Here is a 21,103-nt window from a genome sequence, read left to right on the forward strand (position 1 = left end):
TTTACGGAATCATGGAAAATTTATATTTTGCATTCAGTACAAAATTTATTTAAAAACATATATTTATTTATTAACTACATGAATTTCGGCGAAAATGGCATCGTTTCGTTTAATGCCGTGACGACTTTGGTAATCAAGGTAGTTAGCCCTTTTGTATTTACATTCGATGTACAAATTAGCACTTATAAAAATATATCCTTATTTTTATAATACGGACTAATACCGTTTAAGTAAAAATTTCTTATCTCATCTTACTGGAAAGACTATTAAGTTTTAAATTTAAGTATCTCCGCAATTTAAACGTTAACATTTAATAAGTGTAAACACGTAAACATGAAGACTACGAATATCAAGTGGTCATCATTTTAAAATTAATTAAACTACAATATATAAGAACAACAATAGGAACACGATAAAATACTACTGTTGCAGTACTTTTGGTTTGGCCTAACTTTTTGTGGATGACAAGCCAAGAAAGACAAATTTAACAAAAATTGTGGAATGGACAACCAGCAATTTAATGTTTATTCTGGGACGGTATGTTTCTTTTGGTAGCTCGATCTGGCGACTTTTTTCAATTGCTCTGCCATCGATTTGCCCGATTCTGCAACCATTTTGCTAAATTTACTCGTCGAGTTTTGCAAGAGGACATGGGGATGGTCAAATTCGACCATAGATCCGCTTTCCATCACCAAAACTTTATCGGAATCCATGATGGTGTTTAGCCGATGTGCCACAGTTAAAACTGTACAGTCGGCGAACTTTTGTCTGATGGTTTTTTGGATGACGGCGTCGGTTCTGTGAATTATTAATTAGTTAAGTGAATTATTTTTCAACGTTGGAAGTGTCGTAGGTACTTACTGAGGGTCAACATTCGCTGTGGCCTCGTCTAACATTAAAATCTTGTTGTTTCTGATTATGGCTCTGGCCAGACAAATCAGCTGCCTTTGACCGACGCTGTAGTTGGAACCGCGATCCATCACTCTGTTTTCTAGGCGGTTGATCGTGTTAGCGGGGTCCTTGAGTTCAACTTCGTCCAAGGCTTTGTACAAAAGCTCGTCCGGGTATTCTTCGAAAGGATCGAGATTGTATCTCAACGTTCCAGAAAATAAAACAGGATCTTGAGGGATAATAGATATTTTGGAACGTAAAATCTGAAGTTGTAAGTCTTCGGTGTTTATATCGTCGATTTCTATTTCTCCGACAACATTTGTCAACCTGAACAAAGCAGCAATCAAAGAAGACTTTCCGGCACCAGTTCGTCCAACAATTCCCACTTTTTCTTTAGCATCAATGGTTATATTTAATTCCTTAAGTACTAGAGGTGCGTTAACGTCATATTTCAAACCCATCTCTTTAAACGTTATTTTGCCCTTATCTGGCCAAGATTGAGGTGGAGCTTTGGGTTTATCAGGTTGTTTCTCTTTTGGTAGTTCTTTATATTCCAACACTCTTTCGACAGACATCAACTGATTAGCCACTTCGGCAGACTGGCGCATTCCCCATTGCACCAAACCGGTTAATGCGGCTGACTGTGTAATAGCTAGACCCACTTCACCACCACGCAATCCGAGACCTAGACAAAAAGTTTATTTTAAAAAGTGCCAACAACGACGGAACTATATCGAACCTTCGCCGAAAGTTAAGAAACTGAACGTGACGAAGGTTACAAAGATGAAACAAAGAATGTCCAAATAGAATCCGAAAGCTGAACTTGCTGCTATGTACATAAACCAGGCACTCGTGTGGTAATCTTGGTGCTTGTCGAACTCTGCTTTTAGAATATCTTCGGCTTGAAAAGCTCTAATCGTTGTCAAGCCTTGAAGTGTGGCGTTCAAATGCGTGAAAACGGGACTCCTCACTAAAATGTGTTATTGAGTTCGTTTTTTTTTCCTGATAAAAATACTCACTCATTCCTTCAAGGCGTTTGATATTTTTAGATGACCTCAAGAAAACCATACGAAGCAGCATGAAGAAAATACCGGTCACGCCGACTATTATTAAGAAATACGGATTCACAAAAGTAACTAACACTAGAGCACCTGCCATATTTAAAATGATTTGACTGGCGTCTAGTATAGCCTTCGGTAAAAGCTCGTCTATGGCTCCTATGTCTTTGGCAAATCGATTTAAAATTCTTCCACTTCCATTCGTGTCGAAGAACCTCATGGACGCATCAATAACGTAGTTAAAGAGAGCGTCGTGTAATTTTTGCGAGCTCAACATGGCTAACTTATAAAATAACATCGATCTAGTTAAGGCGAATATGAATAAAGCTGCGATCAGTCCTCCATAAATGTAGAGACAGAACTCGGCCGACCAGTCTGGTGTGGAAGAAATGTCGGTGGCGTTTGTTACGTTTCTCGCTTCTTCAATATTCACCCAAAAACTAACGAAGAAATCCACCCCGCTAGCAAGGGCTTGTGCTATGAGGTACAACATCAGAACAACGGTCACGAAAAGAAAATTACCACCAGCTAAAAGATATTGTAGAAATAGTGAACCGCGTACTTTGCCTTTGGACGATTCTTCTTGTAAATCTTTCAATTTTATTTCTTCGCCCTGCTCATTTTCTTCTTGAAGTATACTATCCGGGATGCTTAAGTCACTAATAGCGCTAGCTAGTGAAGACGTTTTGCTCTAAAAAAAAAACCGTGATCATCGCTGTATCTCATATTACAAGACAACTATTACCCGAGCTGACATCTGTCTTACTAGTTTTGCCGCTTCAAAAGCTTTCTGTTTGTCCTCGGCGGGCTGTTCAGGCTCTGACGTGAGCAACCTGGCGTAAAGAGTATCACTGTTGGCCAGGTTTTCGAAAGTGCCTTTATTCTCGATGGTGCCCTGTGAAGAAAAATTGTGACGATGTTTTTAGAGCATCACATAGGTACTTACGTTATTTAATATAATTATTTCGTGGGCGTTTTTCAAATGATGGACTTGATGGGTTACAAGTATTCTAGTTTTGTTTGCCAAGTAACCATTGATGCACTCTTCGTAAAGATGTTTCGATACGTGAACGTCTACAGCCGATAACGGATCATCGAGTAAGTAAATGTCGGCATTTCGGTAGACAGCTCGCGCCAAGTTAATTCTGGCCTTTTGTCCTCCGCTCAGTGACGCTCCGCGATCACCGACAATGGTCAAATCTCCGTCTGGAAATTGCTTAAAGTCTTTTTCCAGGGCGCAAACATGAACCACTTCATTGTATCGTCTCTTGTTGTATTCAAGACCGAATGTGATGTTTTGTCGAACGGTTGCCCCAAAGACCCATGGATCTTGAGATGCGTAGGAAATTGTGCCGTTAACTTGCAAGTCTCCAGAGACCACTTCGAGTTCACCCAAAATCGTCTGAAGTAGTGAACTTTTACCGCTACCAACGGGTCCGATTATACTTAAGAGTCTTCTTTTATTAGCGGTTAAATTTATTGCCGTTAAAGTATTATCCGACGAGGAAGGATTCCATTTGGCGTTCACGCCGTGCAAAGAAACGGTAGCTTTGTCGGCGTTTATTTTGTTATCGTTGTTGTCTTCCAGGTGTTTGACTTTGACAAATTCTTCGTTGTTCATAAAACCTTGCAATCGTTTTATAGACACAAGCGCTTCGGCTATTTCAGATATACCCCTAACGAATATACTCGACATCGTCTGGGACAAAATGTTGTAATACGACATAAAAACGAATACCTAAAATTCAGAGTGCGGTTATTATTTACGTTTATGCGTTGCACAAGCTTGTCGCACACCTTAGCCGCTGTAATTTCTTGATCGGTCAGGGCCATCGTTAGTAAAGTACAAAAGAGCGCGACTCGAGTCGTGAACAAGTTAAAAGTCATGTAGAGTCCTCTTACGTAGGAGGACTTCGTTACTATTTTTAATTCCGCTTTTCTGGCAAATTTGATCAATTTCGTGAAGGGTTTCTCCCAAGCGTACATCTTGATTACTTGCACACCCGAGATGATTTCATCCATTAGCCTAACTCTTTCGTCTGTCTTCTGAGCGGTTTTTTTTCTATAAATCGCAGAAAGTTTACCAGTGTAACCTACGAAAGCAACACTTAATTCATACAAATACGAAAATATCCGAAATTAGTACTTTGTAAAGGTACCACGAGGAAAACAGGTGCTATTCCAATAATTCCAGCGTACCCCGCTGAATCGTAAAGCAAATACGCGACGATCAGAGCTGACGTAGGGGCAACCCACATATGATGGATGACCATTGAAACGATGTCGAATCGACTAACATCGTTCGATAGTAGATTAACAACTTTTCCAGACGCGGTATCTGCCAGAGCCGTCTTGCTTAAACGGAGGGCCTGCAGTCAAACAAAGCAACCGTGAAAAACAGCAGGAATGGTTTTGTATTTCATAAAAACAAATAAAACAAGTTGGATAATCGCAACTGAAGCGAATACGTTTTTCGTATTACCATATCGATCATCCACTGTGTCAAGTGAATAGAAAACTTTATCACCTTTCTGTAAATGAGGGCGCAACAAGCTGCACGAACTTTCATGCCATAATGAAAGGCCCTCATGATGTACTGGTTAATCAGTAAGGCACTTAAAGCATTTAATCCTACTATAGCTCCGGCATACCACAGAGCTGCAGTCTTATCGACGGTGCTATTTGGTCGGAAATGATCCAGAAGCTTTCCAAGCATCATAGGTTGAGTTAGTCGTACTAATAAATCCATTACGACTAAAATTATACCTAAGCCGAGGTATTCTGGCCAAAACGTTGCTATCAATACTTTTAGAAGACTCGGCGATCTGTGTTTTTTTGATTTTTTTATTTTTTCCATTTGTTTATTCCACTGTCTACAAACAAAGCAGTATTCAATTTAATAAATGTCTTAACTTCAAAATCGATTCTTCCAACCACTTTGGAATACAGTTAATCACAGTTATGAGCCCTATTTCAATACTCACCTTTCTAATCTGTCACCCAAAATCGTACTTCTATCACTTTTAATTGGACTGTACAGATCATCAACATCAAGTGCTTTACTGTAACCTTTTTTGAACATTCCTATGGTGTAACTAAAAGAGACATAAATTACCAAGTGATAAAAAGAACTTGTCTGTATCTCTATTATTATGTATTATGTAAATTAGCGAACCAGAAGTCGATGTAACATATCGATTTGGTTTACCATTTTTCCATTGTAAGGGCGGCAATTTATTATACAAAAATAGATGTACCCAACCGAATTTTCAAAATCTTCAAAATAAACAGATACTTTTTACTTTTCGATTAATTTTTAGTAAATATACAGCGTGATTCTGAAATAAGTTTGAAAAAAAAAACCGGTAATTGGTGATAAGAAGAAGTCAGACAAAAAATTTTTTTTATAAAAGTTTTTTTTGTTCGACACTCAGAATTTAAGAATTTTCTCCTGTGTGAACGGATTTTGATAAATTTGACAACTTGTCAAAACCAAACGTCAAGCTAATTTTAAAGATTTTCAGCGATTTGGAGCCTTTGGGGGGCTCATCGAACAAAAAAACGTTGTATTCAACTCGTTCTTGTGTAATTTGGGCTTTTTTTGGCATGAGTGGCCCAATAAATTACACACGAACTCGTTAAATAAACTACTATTTCGTTTTCGAGATACAAATGATTGAAAATCTGGTCAAAATGGCTAGTACGCTGCCGAGTTAAAAATTATTAGTAATTAATTCTCCTGGTAGTTTAGCAACAATAATAATCAAAGATAAAAGGTGCCCGTAGTCACAAACGTGACATTAGGTACTCCTTTCGATCATTTCCATAGAAACATTTACAAAGCAGTGTGCTTGCAGGCTACGACTTTATTGTAGAGTTGATGTAACAATGGTTGCTAATGAAGTGAATAAATTCGGACAAATTTTCCCTATTCTTAGCCGTCGAAAATACAAGGATATGGGGTAATTATCATTCTTTTGATTTAACTCCCAGAAGTCATTTACGCAGAATTATTTCGTATCAAGGATATTCCACATTTTTTTTCAAACTTATTTCAGATTACATATTATTATTATTTCCGGCCAAATTTCGTTTTACAATTAAAAACACCATACTAAAATATCCCCTCAATATATTATGATAAAAGGAAAAATGTGTATCAATGTATGCACCCATTGGGCCTTTATAACTAAGAAACTACTGAAAATTTTTTGATGCGATTTTTACTGATGGTTAGTGTTTCTTTAACTTCAGTCTTAATAATGAAAGTAACGAAACCATTGCACCACCTTTCGGTGGGGCTGAGTAGTAACCAAAAAGCTGAAGCAAGTTGAAGAATTACTGTAACAGGCATTCGGAAAGGTTGCTTTGCAACTACGTATTTTTTCTGATTTGATATTTACACATTATTTTATTATTTAAAGTTTGTGACATTTAACACAGACATTTGTAAACTCGATTAGATTTTTTCCCCCAAATGCAACTTAGAATACTTACATCACACGATTTATGTAGTACAGTTGGTTGCGAAAAAACGGGAACTGTCAGAATAAAATTGAAATTTTATAATAGTGTGAAACCTTTTTACGAGAGATAGGTTAGACTTATGGTCAAAATTCAACATTTAAAAAAATATTTCATAGGTATTGTCAAGCAGACAACTAACTGACAAGTGGACAAAACCAAATTCACATTAGGAAAATTTCCCGTTTTTTTTTCAACCAACATATTATATAGGCACTGCCAAATATATTGACAATTCAATAGTCTGATTTACATACACTGACCGGCACAAAAAACGATTCAGTTTGAATTTTATTAATACATATACATAATTAAGTAATTCATTGTCTTAGACATTTTTTTTGATATCATGTTGTATTGACAAACAAAACATTAAACACAGCAAATATAATTTTAGTGAAAAAAAATAGTTATTTTTATATTAAGTGCGCGAAGAGAGTGTTTTTTGTGCATGAAAAGGTCTTTTACGCCGAGACGAAGGTCGAGGCAGTATAAGCCTTTGAATGCACAAAAACATCTTCGCGCACGAAATATAAACAATATTTTTTCTATAATTGATTCAAAAAATTGAAATTAAAAATTCAAATTTTTGAAGGAACTCTGAAGTTTCAATGCAGTGACCATGTTGCTAGGTAACTAATAAAAAACAGTGCGTGAAATGAAAAACAGAAATAGTCGTATGCGTGAAATTGCATTTCACACACTGTTTTGTATGGTTTCTATGGTTTCGATCTTACTAACAATGCAAAAAAAAAAATACACGTCAGAAAATGACCCACTTCAGGCACAGATAACTATGCGTGAATTTCAATTTTTTGAATCAATTATAGAAAAAAGTAATTTTTTAGAAAAATTTTTATGTTATGCCAAATTTGAACAGCATTTTGAATTAGTATCTCGTTTTGTCAAATTAAGTCTTTTAACACGTAAATCAACTGACAAAAACACAACATGGAAGTAGCGCAAATTTTCTAATAATTGATTTAAACAAAACAATTCGGTTGCCATGGTGACCATAGCACTCCCGATTATTTAAAATTTAACTATAATAAAGAAAAATAAGCGCAAATATAATTTCAATGTTATGTAATTATGTTATCAATACAAATATTTCAAGATCATTTATTAAAGAAATCATAATGAGTCGTTCTTTGTGCCGGTCAGTGTAGATTACATTTTAAGTGTCCCAGTTTTATTTGTCTATCGACCGTAGTTTGTTTTTCATTACTACTTTATTTGTTTTATTCCTTCTGAAATAACATACTGATCTGGACCTACGTGAAATAGATATTTATGCATTAAGGGAGATATGAATATGATTTTTAAGGGAAAAACATGAATATCTCCCGTGGTGCATACAATATTTTATTTTTGGTAATTGTTCACTTTAACTACATACTTCTGGAATTTTCGCGTTTTTTCTGGCTAGACAGCCTCAGGGCGTCCTCCTAGATCGTTTCCCACCATTCAAACCTTGTGCAAATAAATTTTCCTTACCCTTTAGTTATACTAAGACATTGGCTCGACCTTGACGCGCCCTTGAAATACAACAAGACAGAAAAAAAGGCATTTGCACAAGGTTTGAATGGTAGGAAACGATCTAGGAGGACGCCCTGAGGCTGTCTAGTCAGAAAAAACGCGAAAACTCCAGAAGTAGTTAAAGTGAACAATTACCTTATTTTTTAGTGTCTGTACTTAAAACTTAAAACTTTCTTAAACATATTTTGCAGGGAAGATTGCGTGAATATAGTTTGGTTCTCATGAGTTTGTTGTAAAGAATGTGGAGGGCGAGTTATGAGTTGTTTGTTGTTTTCTTATAATGTGTATCTATGACGAAAAGAAACACATTGTGAAAAACAACTTATAATAACTCCCTTGGGATATTTCAAATTTTTTCGCCCTCCACATTGTTTACAACAAACTCATGAGAACCTAACTATAGCAACCATATAGGTATTCACGCAATCTTCCCTGCAAAATATTTTTAAGAAAGTTTTAACTTTTAAGTAGACACTAAAAAATAAAATATGTATGCACTACGGGAGATATTCATGTTTTTCCAAAGGCCCTCGGTTTATAACCACATTAATCTCAGGAAAAAATCATGTTCATATCTCCCTTAATGCATAAATATCTATTATCGTGGGCAACTTGACGTGGTCTGTAGTACAACGAGTGATAGTGATCACCTATTTTTAACTGCACCGAAAGTGTTTGCAAAGACGCCCTTACACAAAACGCATATTTTTTAATCTTCCTAACTGATTAATAAGCCTTGTCTCTGTACGGGTAAAGTTCTATCTGCTCTGAATATTATTATTTTATGAAAATAAACAATTTTATTCATTATTGTTTTTACTACCTAGTTTGCCATAATTAATTTCCTTATGATATATTAATCACATTTTATTTACGATTGTTATTTTTCATTTGGACTCCTGAAAAAGATAAAATAAAGAATAACAGTGAACATTTTGTTGGTTTCACATGTTATAATGTGTAGATGGTGCAAGGAGTGACTTTAAATATTTACCAAAAAATTATAATTCTCATTACAAAACGTTAAGCATTTTAATGCCAGATAAGGTTCTAGAGCAAATACCAACCGAGTGTGCGGCTCAATTCAAGGTTATTCGGAGTAGATTAGTCCCATAAACCCATTGAATTCTGTCGAGTGTGCTAAACACATATTTATTTTAGGGTTGATGTGTTTAAACCCCATGTTTTTTTCTGCTGGTGAAAGTCATCAGTCACGCACCTAATCTGGAACATCTGTTGACGAATTCTTAGCACCGTTTGTGCTAAATGTGCATTTTGTTTATCTAGCTTGAGATTTATTTTTAGAAAACACAACTAACCAAAAAAACTGTGAATGGAAAAAAAACACCAAGCCTCTTGGTATATCGAAGATATCGTGATCGTTAAGGAGACAACCTCGTATGATGTTACGTGGAAGAATTCATAGGAAATGAGGGTTATTTTACCGACACACACATATTTTAACAGGTAGGTAAAAAAACTTCATAGTTTCGGTTGACGCATCACATGTTTGCGGGTAATCCCAGAAAAGGCGAAATTAGTGACTGCCGCCTTTATCTTTCATATTGGTAATTACAACATGCTTAGCATTTTGTAAATTGTTCGCTATCATAATTTGATTTACAAATTTCCCTACGAGAAACACGTTTTTGTTCATGACCATTCAGTACTGTTTTTCTGATTTCGTTTCGTGGTTTTTCCTTTGCGGATGCGTTTCTTTCTAAGAACAGTATTTGGCTACTGTCCAACACTTTTAGGAATTTCAAATATTCACTAACATTTCACTGTCTGGTGGTTACATTTTGTCTTAACAACTTACGTGAAAAACAACACCGAGAGAGGATTCGCCTTCTCCCTGGGGTTGCGGTTGTATTGTTCTTTGGTAAAATCCATCGTGGCCGAATTGAGATTAGAATACCGCACACTTCTTCAGTTTATTTATTGTTTTACACATCCACTTCACAATTTATTTATTTTATCTCTCTTGAGCTAAATTGGACTACTTCTGTTACGATTTCGACATTCACGTTCAGAAGTTGTTTCAGTCTCGGGCTAAGTTCGTTGGCAGCTGGCGATTAATACTGAAAATGAAAAAAAAAGTTAAGATCGAGTTTACTGAATTGTTAAAATTTTGTTATTGTTAAATAATGCACCCGTGGACAGCAGTAAGAAAAAAATGCTATATAAAAATTGATCAATTCAAGATATTGTGTATGGACTATCAAATCAATTAAAAGATCAAATGGTAAACATTACATCAACAATGCGATCGCTATTTCAACACGACGACAGTAATTGTTCGGTGCCACGCATTAAGTTCAAATAAATTGATGCGGGCAGGAAAATTGTCCGCACGATTCATTTTAATATTTGTCTAATTATTCGCGTTTAAAATCGAAAATAACGTTGCGCCTAAAGTTTTTGTCTTTTGTTTAGAAGCTGACAAGACACGAATAGTCGCCTTCACTTCTGACACATCAAAAATGTATATTTCCATTGAGATGACTTGCAGGAAAACGATAACTGTTATAGTAATTATGACGATAACCAGAAGGTTCCGAACAATTTCGCGATTAAATAACAATACTTATCGGACGGAGGGAGTCACACTAGGTATTTATATCTGTAAAAAAAATTTAACGAACGATGATAAACACTGCTTCTTTTTTCTGCATGCAATCACGATTATACACAATTATTAAATAATTACGTAATTTTAATATTTACAGCGATAACTTTTAAACGTATTAGTTGTTTGAATGCGCTCGATAACGTGTCAGATGCAGGAATTTGCTCGACCAAATGTTGCATAAGAACACGTCTAAACAGAATTCCTGCCAGTTTTTCAGATATTTTTAAAGGACCGAATTAAATCCTTGTAAGATGAAAGAAAACCAATTACCTATATCACAAGGTTACCCAGTGACGGTAGACACACGAGTGTGTATTCAGTTAACAAAAAAAAGTTAGTACGTTATTGTTTACTGTTACAAATTAATTTTTACACTGACCTTTGTTTTTTAAGTGTGTTTTTTTAAGTCGATGACAAGATATTAAATGTAATTAGCGATTGTCGTAAAAATCACGTTACCCGCGAAACAGCTGTTGCACTGAATACTTCACGTGCTCTCCCTAAGACAACTCGCCGCCAACTGAGCTTGAGCTACAGAAAGCATGAAATGGATGCGTTCGTTAAAACTGAAATAAACGTCATGTCGATTCGCCAAACATTTCATCGTTTGTTTACATACCGCATCTAATCTAAATGTGCTAAAATATCTTCATAAAGAACGTGTAGCACCGCGCACAATGAAACTTGCTGAATCTGCTGGTTTATCGTTAATTTTTCGATCAATAGTTAAGTGGTTACTCTTTTTACTTATTTGTGCACAAAACGATTAATCTGGTTATGAAATTACCAATTTGTTTAACGCACTTAAAAATCTACATGATGTAAAAATTGAATTATAGTAATTCCAGTTTATTTTAAACTATGTACCTATACAATTTTTATACACATTCGATTAAGTACATCGAACGCAATTTTATGTGCACACCTTCAAAACCTCAGCGTTCAGCTTTATCCTCTATTTGATACTATTTACTATTATGTGCTGTTGACATTATTCGCATGACCAAACTCCATTCATATGAAATAGGACAATTTGTTTATGGCGGGACGTCAGCACTTTTCGATCCGTGATATTCAGATTATCAGATTGATAAAAATATGAAATAGGAATGATTATTAATATTACTAATTCGCAAAGCGTTTTTAAACGTTATTAGTTTTATTAGGTTTGCATTTCGTATTATGCATACGTTCTTTTGTGGGACTATTACGATTTTAAATATTTTTTAAATGTCATTGTTGAGAGAGATTTATCTTGTTTGCATACCCGGAACGTGTATAAATAAGTATTATGAGTATTTATTTTTTTATTATGAAATTACAATTTTTGCAAATGAAACTTGTGCCAGTCATCCATTTAATCTCTGACTTAGCACCTCGTTGTCATCATACTCAACACTTTTTTTTTTTGTCTTGTGTGAATGATAACCCGATCGTTATAATATACCTAACGATCATAAAGTAGAGTATAAATTGAACGCGCATCTCGTTTTCACTTAAAATAAATTTCCTGGATTTCTTATGTTGTACTCGTAGTCGTTAAAAATCAAACCATTATAGAACTTTCTAATATTTTAATAGATACATACATGTAGGTACATATTTGTAGTTATGTACTGTAATATGTTCATTCGAGTATTTTAGTACATAGTCACCAACGAGAAGGATATAATAATTAACAATTTACATTTCGCGATAACGTAATTGTGGTACGGTGTCATTCATAAGTAACATTTCTGATGTAACTTTACTAATTTATTGTTGTGTCGGAACGTTTAACTATCGGATATTGGTTCTTTATCTATGTATATCGTGTGTTCCAATAAAAACTCACTCGCAGTAAGCCATGACTATAGAGATAGATAGACTGGTCATGTCGGTTTTAGGATCACTGGAAGTAGTTCATTTGTTACTTACAAATTTTCATCATATTGTGAGTGACAGATAACCTATAAATTTACTGTAGTAGTTCATTTCACATCTGGTACTAAGACATATTGGGTGATTCAAAATGATTGTGGCCAAGTATGGCAACTATGTAGGAAAATTTATGTGGCAACTGTGTGGGTAGGGTAGAGTTGACATTTCCTTGACAGTTCATAGTCGCGCAATTTTGTAAGTTGTCAAATCAATGTGAAATGCAATGAAAAAATCAAATGCACGCTTATGAAATGTCATACAAATGTCAACTCTACCCCGTTCACACAGTTGCCACATACATTTTCGTACATAGTTGCCATACTTGGCCACAATCATTTTGAATCACCCAATACTTCACTTTTGTCATGGCTTGCTGCGAGTGAGTTTTTTGTGGAACACACGATATGAATTTATATGTATTTATTTTCATTCGATTAGAAACGAAAATTTGCTTATTTTGTTCGTACATGATGATACTGATTTAAGATTAAAATGTGGGCTTTGATTTTTCTTATATCGACGGATACAGTGCCAGCATAAGAAAGTAAGGAATTGAATTGCTTGTCGTTGATTTTTTAAAGAAAGGAGAACGCACACTTTAAATGTAATTCTAAAGACCACTCAAATGGGGATATTTTGATATCAATCGACGCGTCTTGAAATGACAAATATTTGTTTAAAGGCATTTTCCTGGTTCAGTGTCATCTTTGCAATTATAAATCATACTGTGAACCCTCTTAAGAAGTCAATTGCCCCCGTAAATAACTATCTTTATTTATGGAGTCCCAAAACTAACCCGAGAAGGGTATCTACCGCTCTCTTTCACACTCATATAAAGTAAATGGAAGTTTTTTATTTTCAATTATAGATTGCGGCTTTATTTATAGAGTTAGCGTTTTGGCGCAATGGTATCAAATATTTGTCATTTCAAGACGCGTCGATTGACATCAAAATATCCCCATTTGAGTGGTCTTTAGAATTACATATAAAGTGTGCGTTCTCGGATATGTCAATTTGTATTTGTAAATGGTCTTTTTTTGACATAAATTATACATATTTTTCTATGCCATCCAGTGATGGGGCAAGGGGGCAACAGGGATCAAATCTTATATTTTTTGAAAGGTCCTTTTATCCTCTATCCAATGATGCAGTAATTTTGTAAATCAATGGCTTAAAACAAAAAAGGAAATGAGTAAATTTTAATAGACATACAGATACAGTGTGTCCCCGGATTGAGTTCATCACAAGAGTAAAAAAAATGTTTTTAATTTTACGTAAAAACTTTATTTTATGTTAAAATTTGGACTTATAATTAGTTTTTCTACAACCGTCAAAAAAACGTGACATTTATGCATCGTTATCAAGTCGCAAAGTATGTCATTTTTGATAGTGAAAAAATATTTGTCAAAAGTTTCCTTGGGTGCTAAAATAGTTATATTATAAGGAAACTTTTTGACAAATATTTTAGCACCCAAGGAGAATTTTACAAAAATTAAAAAAATTGAAAATGCGGTTGTAGAAAAAATAGTGTTTGTATTTCGTGCGAAAGATGATTGTTTTTTGTTGGCGCATTCGAATGAGTTTGAAGTCTCGACCTGACGGTCTCGACTAAAAACTCATTCTCATGCTCCAACAAAAAACAATAATTTTGCGCACTTAATACAAAAATAACTATTTTATATTATTAATTTTATTACAATTGGCCTTGCTTTATTCACAAACAACTTACTACTGTTAGAAATAATTTAAAAATGTTGTCTTTAGAACAAAGAATTGATTTAATCCAGTGTTGGACCGGTTTTCGTCGACAATTACAAAATTGAATGAAAAATTTCCCAACACTTATCTATCACGCATGGGTGTGCAGAAGCTTATAAAAAAGTTTCTAAAAACTGGATCAATGACTAATTTACAAAAAAAAAATATATAGAGTGAAGACCTGCCTAATAGTGCTGAACAACTAAAACAGCGCTACAGCATCATTAACAATATATTAGTTTTATATTCAATAATCGTTTGATTTAAAAAAAAAGTAAAATATTTTTTCTGAATTTCCTTTTATTTTAGTGTTAAGTCTTCCTGTGTTGAAGACTTTTTAATAACAGAAATGGGGGTTTCAAATTAAGTAAAAAAATGTTACTCCTCTGAAGTTTTTGCGTAAAATCAGAAACTTTTTTTTTCCTCGTGAACTCAATCCGGGGATATACTGTATGTAATTAAAAATATCTCATTAAATTAAATTCTCAAAATGAGCTTTACCAACTTCCTGACAGATGGCCAAGCGGTATGTATTTAAATTCTTTTTAAAAAAACATTTTCACCAGTCGATTTTTCAGAAAATAGTTCACATCTTGCAAATATTTAGAACCGTCTGTAACGTGTAGGTATTTAACCTTCATGATTTTGAATTACCTGTATTTAACAAGTTCTGTGTCACCGATTCGTATAGTGTGATCATCAATTTCATTTATTTCTTAGAGTATCGGTATGGTATGACAACGCTATTTGCATGACATTATATAAACGTACCTACCTTAGTGTTTGTGTGACTGAACTCTGGTTTGCATACAAATTAGCCTCGTATATACATATGTACTTTGAGTTTTATCATTAAAATACAGCGATACAAAATTTTCTGCTACTAGCCAGGATTAAAGGATTACGGATTGTAATCGTACGCTAACAATAATAGTCTTAAGAATATTTGAGGTACGATTATTTAAAAAAATACAGGGTACCTAATTTACGTAGCCCGTTCGTATTAATATGAAAATTGGTAGTCGACTATAATCGACTACTCCGAGTTCAAATAAATTGTTTTCAAAATGTCGACACTTTCAGAAATAAACTAGGCAAAAATGAATAGGGAATTCCACAATTTTTCTTGGAAAGCAAAATAATTGCCCCAATCCTCCCACGTATTCTTAAAAACTAGATAAATTTGAAATGTTACGGGTACTTGAAACATTACATTAATGAGCATATACAGCATATACAGTGCGTTCGTAAAGTTGGGAATAAATTCGATAAAATTGTAAGTATCAATTTCTGAGAAAAATCCTCGAAGACGTCAACTTTGTTTTTAAAAACTGCATGTTGTACCTACAGTACGTTATTTATGTTGACAGCTTGTCATATCCTAATAATGACGTCATTAATAATTAAAATTTGTCATTTTCTCAAAAGAATTGTTATGTAAGGTATCAATTTTTTTCATTGATCGTTTAGCTAGTATGAAGGCGTACCAGAAAAATAAGAAAAAAATGGGGGTTGTCATTTAAAAAAATGATTGATGACATCATTATTAGGAGATGACAAGCTGTCAACATAAGTAAAGTACTGAACAATATGCACTTAAAAACAAAGTTGACTGGTTCAAGAATTTTTCTCAGAAATTAATACTTACAGTTTTATCGAATTTATTCCGAACTTTACGAACGCACTGTATACATATTTCTAACACATTTCATTACAAATTTTAAACTGTAGCTATAAAAAATTCAAAAATGGAAAAATTCCATATTCATTTTTGTCCAATTTATTTAAAATCGACGCCAATAAAAGTGGCCTTGAAATCATTCTAGTGCCAGAAATGGTAGTTGCTATTTCAAAAAAGAAGTTTTCGACATTTTTCGATTATCGAATTTGAAAAATTGCAGTAGGCTTATGAAACATAAAAAATGTCATTAATGGCACAAAAGATCGGCCAAACATTTAGCAATTCAATACAAAAAAATCAATTATTTATTTCTAATGGTTCAGGAACCCCGCTTTTTTGCAAGAAAGATGACATGTAGGTCAAAAACCATTACAGATAATTGTTGACAAAAGGACGTTCTAAACTCTAAACGGGTGGTGGAGGGAAAATAAAAATAAGACTTCATAACTTGTCTAATTAAGTGAAATGTGATTTATCTAACGACTTGTTAAAAGTTGTATTATCTTATAATTCCAGAGCAAGTGTTACTTCTGTTAGAACAAGTCACAATTTTAGAATATAGCTCGTATATTTAACTTATTTGGTAATTGTTCACTTTAACTACTTCTGGAATTTTCGCGTTTTTTATGGCTAGACAGCCTCAGGGCGTCCTCCTAGATCGTGTCCCACCATTCAAACCTTGTGCAAATACCATTTTTTTCCTCTCTTGTTGTGTTTCAAGGTCGCCTCAAGGTCGCGCCAAGTCTTAGTATAACTAAAGGGTAAGGAAAATTTTCATTTGCACAACGTTTGACTGGTGGGAAACGATGTAGGAGGACGCCCTGAGGCTGTCTAACCAGAAAAAACGCGAAAATTCCAGAAGTAGTTAAAGTGAACAATTACCAATTATTTTTATGAATTATTTTTTACAACAATTAGGTTTATCATAATTTTGCCCTGCATTTAAATAACATAATTTCAATTGTGTTGCATTTTTAAAAATAAAATAACTCCCTTTTAAAGGCATTTTACTGGTTCAGTGTCATCTTTGCAATTATACGTCCTACTGTGAACCCTCTTAAGAAGTCAATTGCCCCCGTAAATAACAATCTTTATTTATGGAGTCCCAAAACTAACCCGAGAAGGGTATCTACCGCTCTCTTTCACACTCATATAAATGGAAGTTTTTGATTTTCAATTATAGATTGCGGCTGTATTTATAGTTAGCGTTTTGGTGCAATGGTATCAAATATTTGTCATTTCAAGACACGTCGATTGATATCAAAATATCCCCATTTGAGTGGTCTTTAGAATTACATATAAAGTGTGCGTTCTCCTTTGAAATGAAAATAGGACCTTTCCGTTTAAAAAAACAAAGCCAGCGTAGATTTCCGGTATTTCCGGAAGTTCCGGCATTTTGAAAATATTTTATTTGAACTTGGAGCAATTGATTATAGTCGGCTACCAATTTTCATATCAATACGATTTTGGGAAATCAGAAAGTTTCTAACGAACGGGCTACCTACGTGAATCAGCCTGTACAACATAAACAGTTTGATATAAGTTAAAAATATCTGTTTAAAACACCTATTCTTGTGCCAGATAGTACATAAATACACGTTAAATTATAATACAAGGTTATTCACGTAAGATGACGAGCCTGATCAGCTAAAAAATGCAACCCAAAATACAATTTATACGTCTTTTAACAAAGTATGATTTAATAACAATAATAAGCAATTAATAGTTTTTTGTATCACAAGGCCAGAAACTGCACGTTTGCGAGCAGGAGTACGGTTTGCAATACGAGTCGATAGACGAGTATTGTCAGTACGAATGCTCGCAAAACAGTTTCTGGACATGTGATACACAAAATTTTTCGTGCAGACTTCTGCGGATTTTTGTTAAATGGAAGTTAAAGCACTTGTTTTAATAATTGGTATTAGGGACTTTTTTGTGTTGGCAACACTTACATTTAAACATTTAAATTTTAAAATCATCATCGCTCTTGTTTCCTGACATTTATTAAATTTAATTAATTTGTTTTGTTTTTGACATTTTCCTGAAACATTTGTTGTAATAAATACACCAGCCCATATTCAAGAAGTGGCTCGAAACGTAATTTTAATTAACTAATTTTAGTTAAATATTGATTCTTTGTAGTTTGTACGTTGTTATAAATAGAAAAACATTTTTAACGAGCCATCCACGGAACAAACATTGACGTTTGATAGAATTCTGATAACAAATGCCAACCGAAACCGATGACAACTCAAAATCCCTACTTTTAGCCGGACTAGGCCGGCAATGCATGTGTTTCTGGGCGATTTCGAGATCTGTAATTTACCAAATTCCGGCCGGCGGCACGAAAAATCACAAAAGTAATGGGTCAGTAGGATCATGTCGGTTCTGTCATCGTTCGAAAACATTTTCAAATACCTATTGGGTGATTCAAAATGATTGTGGGTAAGTATGGCAACTTTGTACAAAAATTTATGTGGCAACTGTGTGAGTGAGTGTGAGTTGGCAATGGTGGCATTTGTATGACATTTCATAAGTGTGTATTTGTTTTTTTTATACCATTGCACATTGACTTGACAATTTTTAAAATTGCGCGACTATGAACTGTCAAAGAAATGTCAACTCTGACCTACCTATAAAGTTGCCACATATATTTTCGTTGCCAAATATTATTGTTCCTGTATAAAATCCTTCATAACTTGATTGACTGCTGTTCTCCGCTCAGTCAGATTAATTTTTGTGTTGGTAAGCATTCCATTACTACTCGTAGTAAAAACTTATTCTATTTATCAACTCCAAGAACGGATTTTCTTAAATTTTCTCCTTTGAACAACATGCTTAATATTTCCAACTCTGCCGGTGATCTCGTTGATCTGTTCTCCTGTAGCATTGAAGTGTTAAAATCGTTGGATTTGTCTGATATTTAATTTGTATAGGTCGAATTATACGTGCTCTTTAATTGGGATTTTCCTGTTGAGGTTGGCTTCAAAAAAAAAACGGGAACTGTCAGAAAAAGTTCTGCCAGATTTTGTTAAATTTTTATAGTTTGAAACGGCCTTTTAGAATTTAGGTTAAAAAACTGCACAAATGTGTCAGAAATACTACTGTCAAACACACACAAATTGACATAAATTGACAAATTAAATTTCCAATTCACATTAGGTCAAATTTAATTTCCCGTTTTTTTTGAAGCCAACTGTACCGGAATATCAAAAATTATCTTGGTCAAAGATAGTCATGGATTGGAAAACGTCAGTCTCAACCGAGGTCTCAACCTATTTCGTGTCAATCGTGTGACGATTTCTTCGGTACGAACGATTGGCCTACCAGCACCTACCTACCAGTCACAGAGACAGTTTCGCGAAACACACCAACACAATTTGTAAGGCATGCATAAAAATCCTTCGGCATTACTGCAAAGTGCGGGAAAAAAATAAAAAGTAAAACTGTTTGACAGATTTTGACATTCAAAAAATGATTGACACGAATGCTTCAACAATTATTTGAAAATCCATGACTACCTTTGACCAAGATAATTTTTGATATCCCGGTAGAACCATGTGATTCAAGGTATTTTAAAATACCACTATTTTTTTTACCAAATATTGTTTATAAATCAATAGCCATTTAACTTGGAGCTCCTTATTTGTACGTATGTACGTACAGTTGGTTGCAAAAAAAAACTGGAAATGAACATTTTTCTAATGTAAATTTGTTTTTGGCCATTTGTCAGTTACTGTTTTCTCAATTTAGTTCTGGGTTTGTAGATCGTAAAATTGTATTGTATTGCCTATTATGAGCGATTAACGGGCACAATAGTTGGGTTTGAAAAGGTTGGGAAGCGGCGCGTGTCATTTGCCGTACAATGGAAATCTGCAACAACAAAATGTGGTACAATCGTAGAGGGGGTACAATACAACCCTGCATAAAATATTACCTGCAAGTAGTAAACTAGAATTTATAATCCCCGTAAGATTTTTAACTTAAAGTAGGTACCATAAAATTTTAGGACCTACGAAAACATTAATTGTTTACTTGACAATTGCTATAATAATTATTTACCTATTATACGCGTTTTATAAGACACCATTTTTTCGCACGCGTTTTTTAGAGCACGAGGAGCGCAGCGACGAATGCTATAAAGCAAACAAGTGCGACAAAATGGTTTATAAAACGAGTATAATACAATATTTTTTCGATTTTGCCGCTTAAATTTAAAAAAAGTTCAAAACATAATGCTAAGAAAATTATATTTGGCAAATATAAGGGTTGGTAACGCTGGTAAATAGGTAAGTTTTAAATTTAAAGTGTCGTGAAATGCAGTGATCATGTAGCAACAACCCAACACCTCAATAATAATAATAACAAAGAGTCACTGCCAACATTAAAAATATAAGTAAATGTTCCTGAAACGCGTATCTTTTTGAAACCCGTTTGAGTGTTATACTGACTGTGTTATAGGCGCAAAATAGGAAAATAGTATATTAAAGAACGAGTTTTATAAGGGTTGATTTGGCGCACGAGTCCCAAGTGTAGAAAACGATCCGTAGGGGAGTTTTGTATGGGACGAGTGCATCAATGCCTGTTCGAAAATGTACGTTACAGGTACCATTTTCAATTTTAAATTCCGCTCAATAGATGTCGCCACGAGATAAAACTTCTGTCAATATTTAGACTTGATTGTTAAATCTTTACCATAGGTGCCTCTCGAATGCAACTACGAAATCGAGTATCATATAGATTCGTGCTATTATTATTATTCCCTGCATTTCTATCCCCTGTACTGTGTACTCTGTATAACAGTGATGTCATGCACATGGTGATGTGATGTTGATAATATAGCAACAGCACAACTGCCGAGAGTTCAGTTTGTTGTATTGTTGGCATAAATTTGAAGAATTTGTGTTTAAATCCGTTTAAACACTTGGTGCAAAGAGTGTATCAAAATATTGCCAATGTTAAAACACCATTTGAACAAAGTATCAGTCTAAAAAGTCGCAGTTCTTATTAATTATTAAGTGATCAAACAGTGTCTTAAAACTAGTGTTGTTGTCGTTCATTTTTGGATTATTCCACCTGCGTGAATGTGATTATAGGTGG

General features: G+C 34.3%; 2 protein-coding genes across 7 annotated transcripts in view; one reads left to right on the forward strand and one right to left on the reverse strand.

The window, feature by feature from the left end:
• On the reverse strand, positions 1 to 11,183 carry LOC138132068 (ATP-binding cassette sub-family C member 4-like). Of its 2 annotated transcripts, none has more exons than XM_069049399.1 (12): positions 11,024 to 11,183; positions 9,832 to 10,093; positions 4,934 to 5,044; positions 4,477 to 4,822; positions 4,096 to 4,318; positions 3,747 to 4,042; positions 2,896 to 3,687; positions 2,695 to 2,844; positions 1,911 to 2,640; positions 1,631 to 1,861; positions 862 to 1,576; positions 1 to 798 (listed from the first exon to the last, which is right to left on the reverse strand). In XM_069049399.1, exons 2-12 carry the CDS (start codon positions 9,903 to 9,905, stop codon positions 525 to 527), a joined length of 3,942 nt encoding a protein of 1,313 aa, XP_068905500.1. In that variant the 5' UTR covers positions 9,906 to 10,093; positions 11,024 to 11,183; the 3' UTR covers positions 1 to 524. The 2 variants fall into 2 exon arrangements, with proteins under 2 accessions (XP_068905500.1, XP_068905502.1); XM_069049401.1 differs by lacking the exon at positions 11,024 to 11,183 and adding an exon at positions 10,915 to 10,962.
• Positions 9,455 to 21,103, forward strand: part of LOC138132069 (serine/threonine-protein phosphatase 2A regulatory subunit B'' subunit beta-like) — a 30,365-nt gene continuing 18,716 nt past the window's right edge. For 3 of the 5 annotated variants that reach the window (XM_069049406.1, XM_069049402.1, XM_069049404.1), the window contains exon 1: positions 20,764 to 21,099. The gene's annotated coding sequence lies outside the window, so the exon portion shown is untranslated. Of the gene's footprint in view, positions 9,480 to 20,763; positions 21,100 to 21,103 lie in introns of those variants that run through there. The other 2 variants (XM_069049403.1, XM_069049405.1) reach the window with 2 other exon arrangements.

This window comes from Tenebrio molitor, chromosome 5 (genome assembly GCF_963966145.1).
Source record: "Tenebrio molitor chromosome 5, icTenMoli1.1, whole genome shotgun sequence".
NCBI lineage: Eukaryota > Metazoa > Arthropoda > Insecta > Coleoptera > Tenebrionidae > Tenebrio > Tenebrio molitor.

Excerpts from the sequence above, each read along its gene's own strand:
- LOC138132068 (XM_069049399.1), bottom strand. The coding sequence starts at position 9,905 with ATGGATTTTACCAAAGAACAATACAACCGCAACCCCAGGGAGAAGGCG. Across the intron at positions 3,688-3,746 it reads AAGAAATTACAGCGGCTAAG|GTATTCGTTTTTATGTCGTA; the intron begins GTGTGCGACAAG and ends TCTGAATTTTAG. Across the intron at positions 2,845-2,895 it reads AAATAATTATATTAAATAAC|GGCACCATCGAGAATAAAGG; the intron begins GTAAGTACCTAT and ends TTTTCTTCACAG.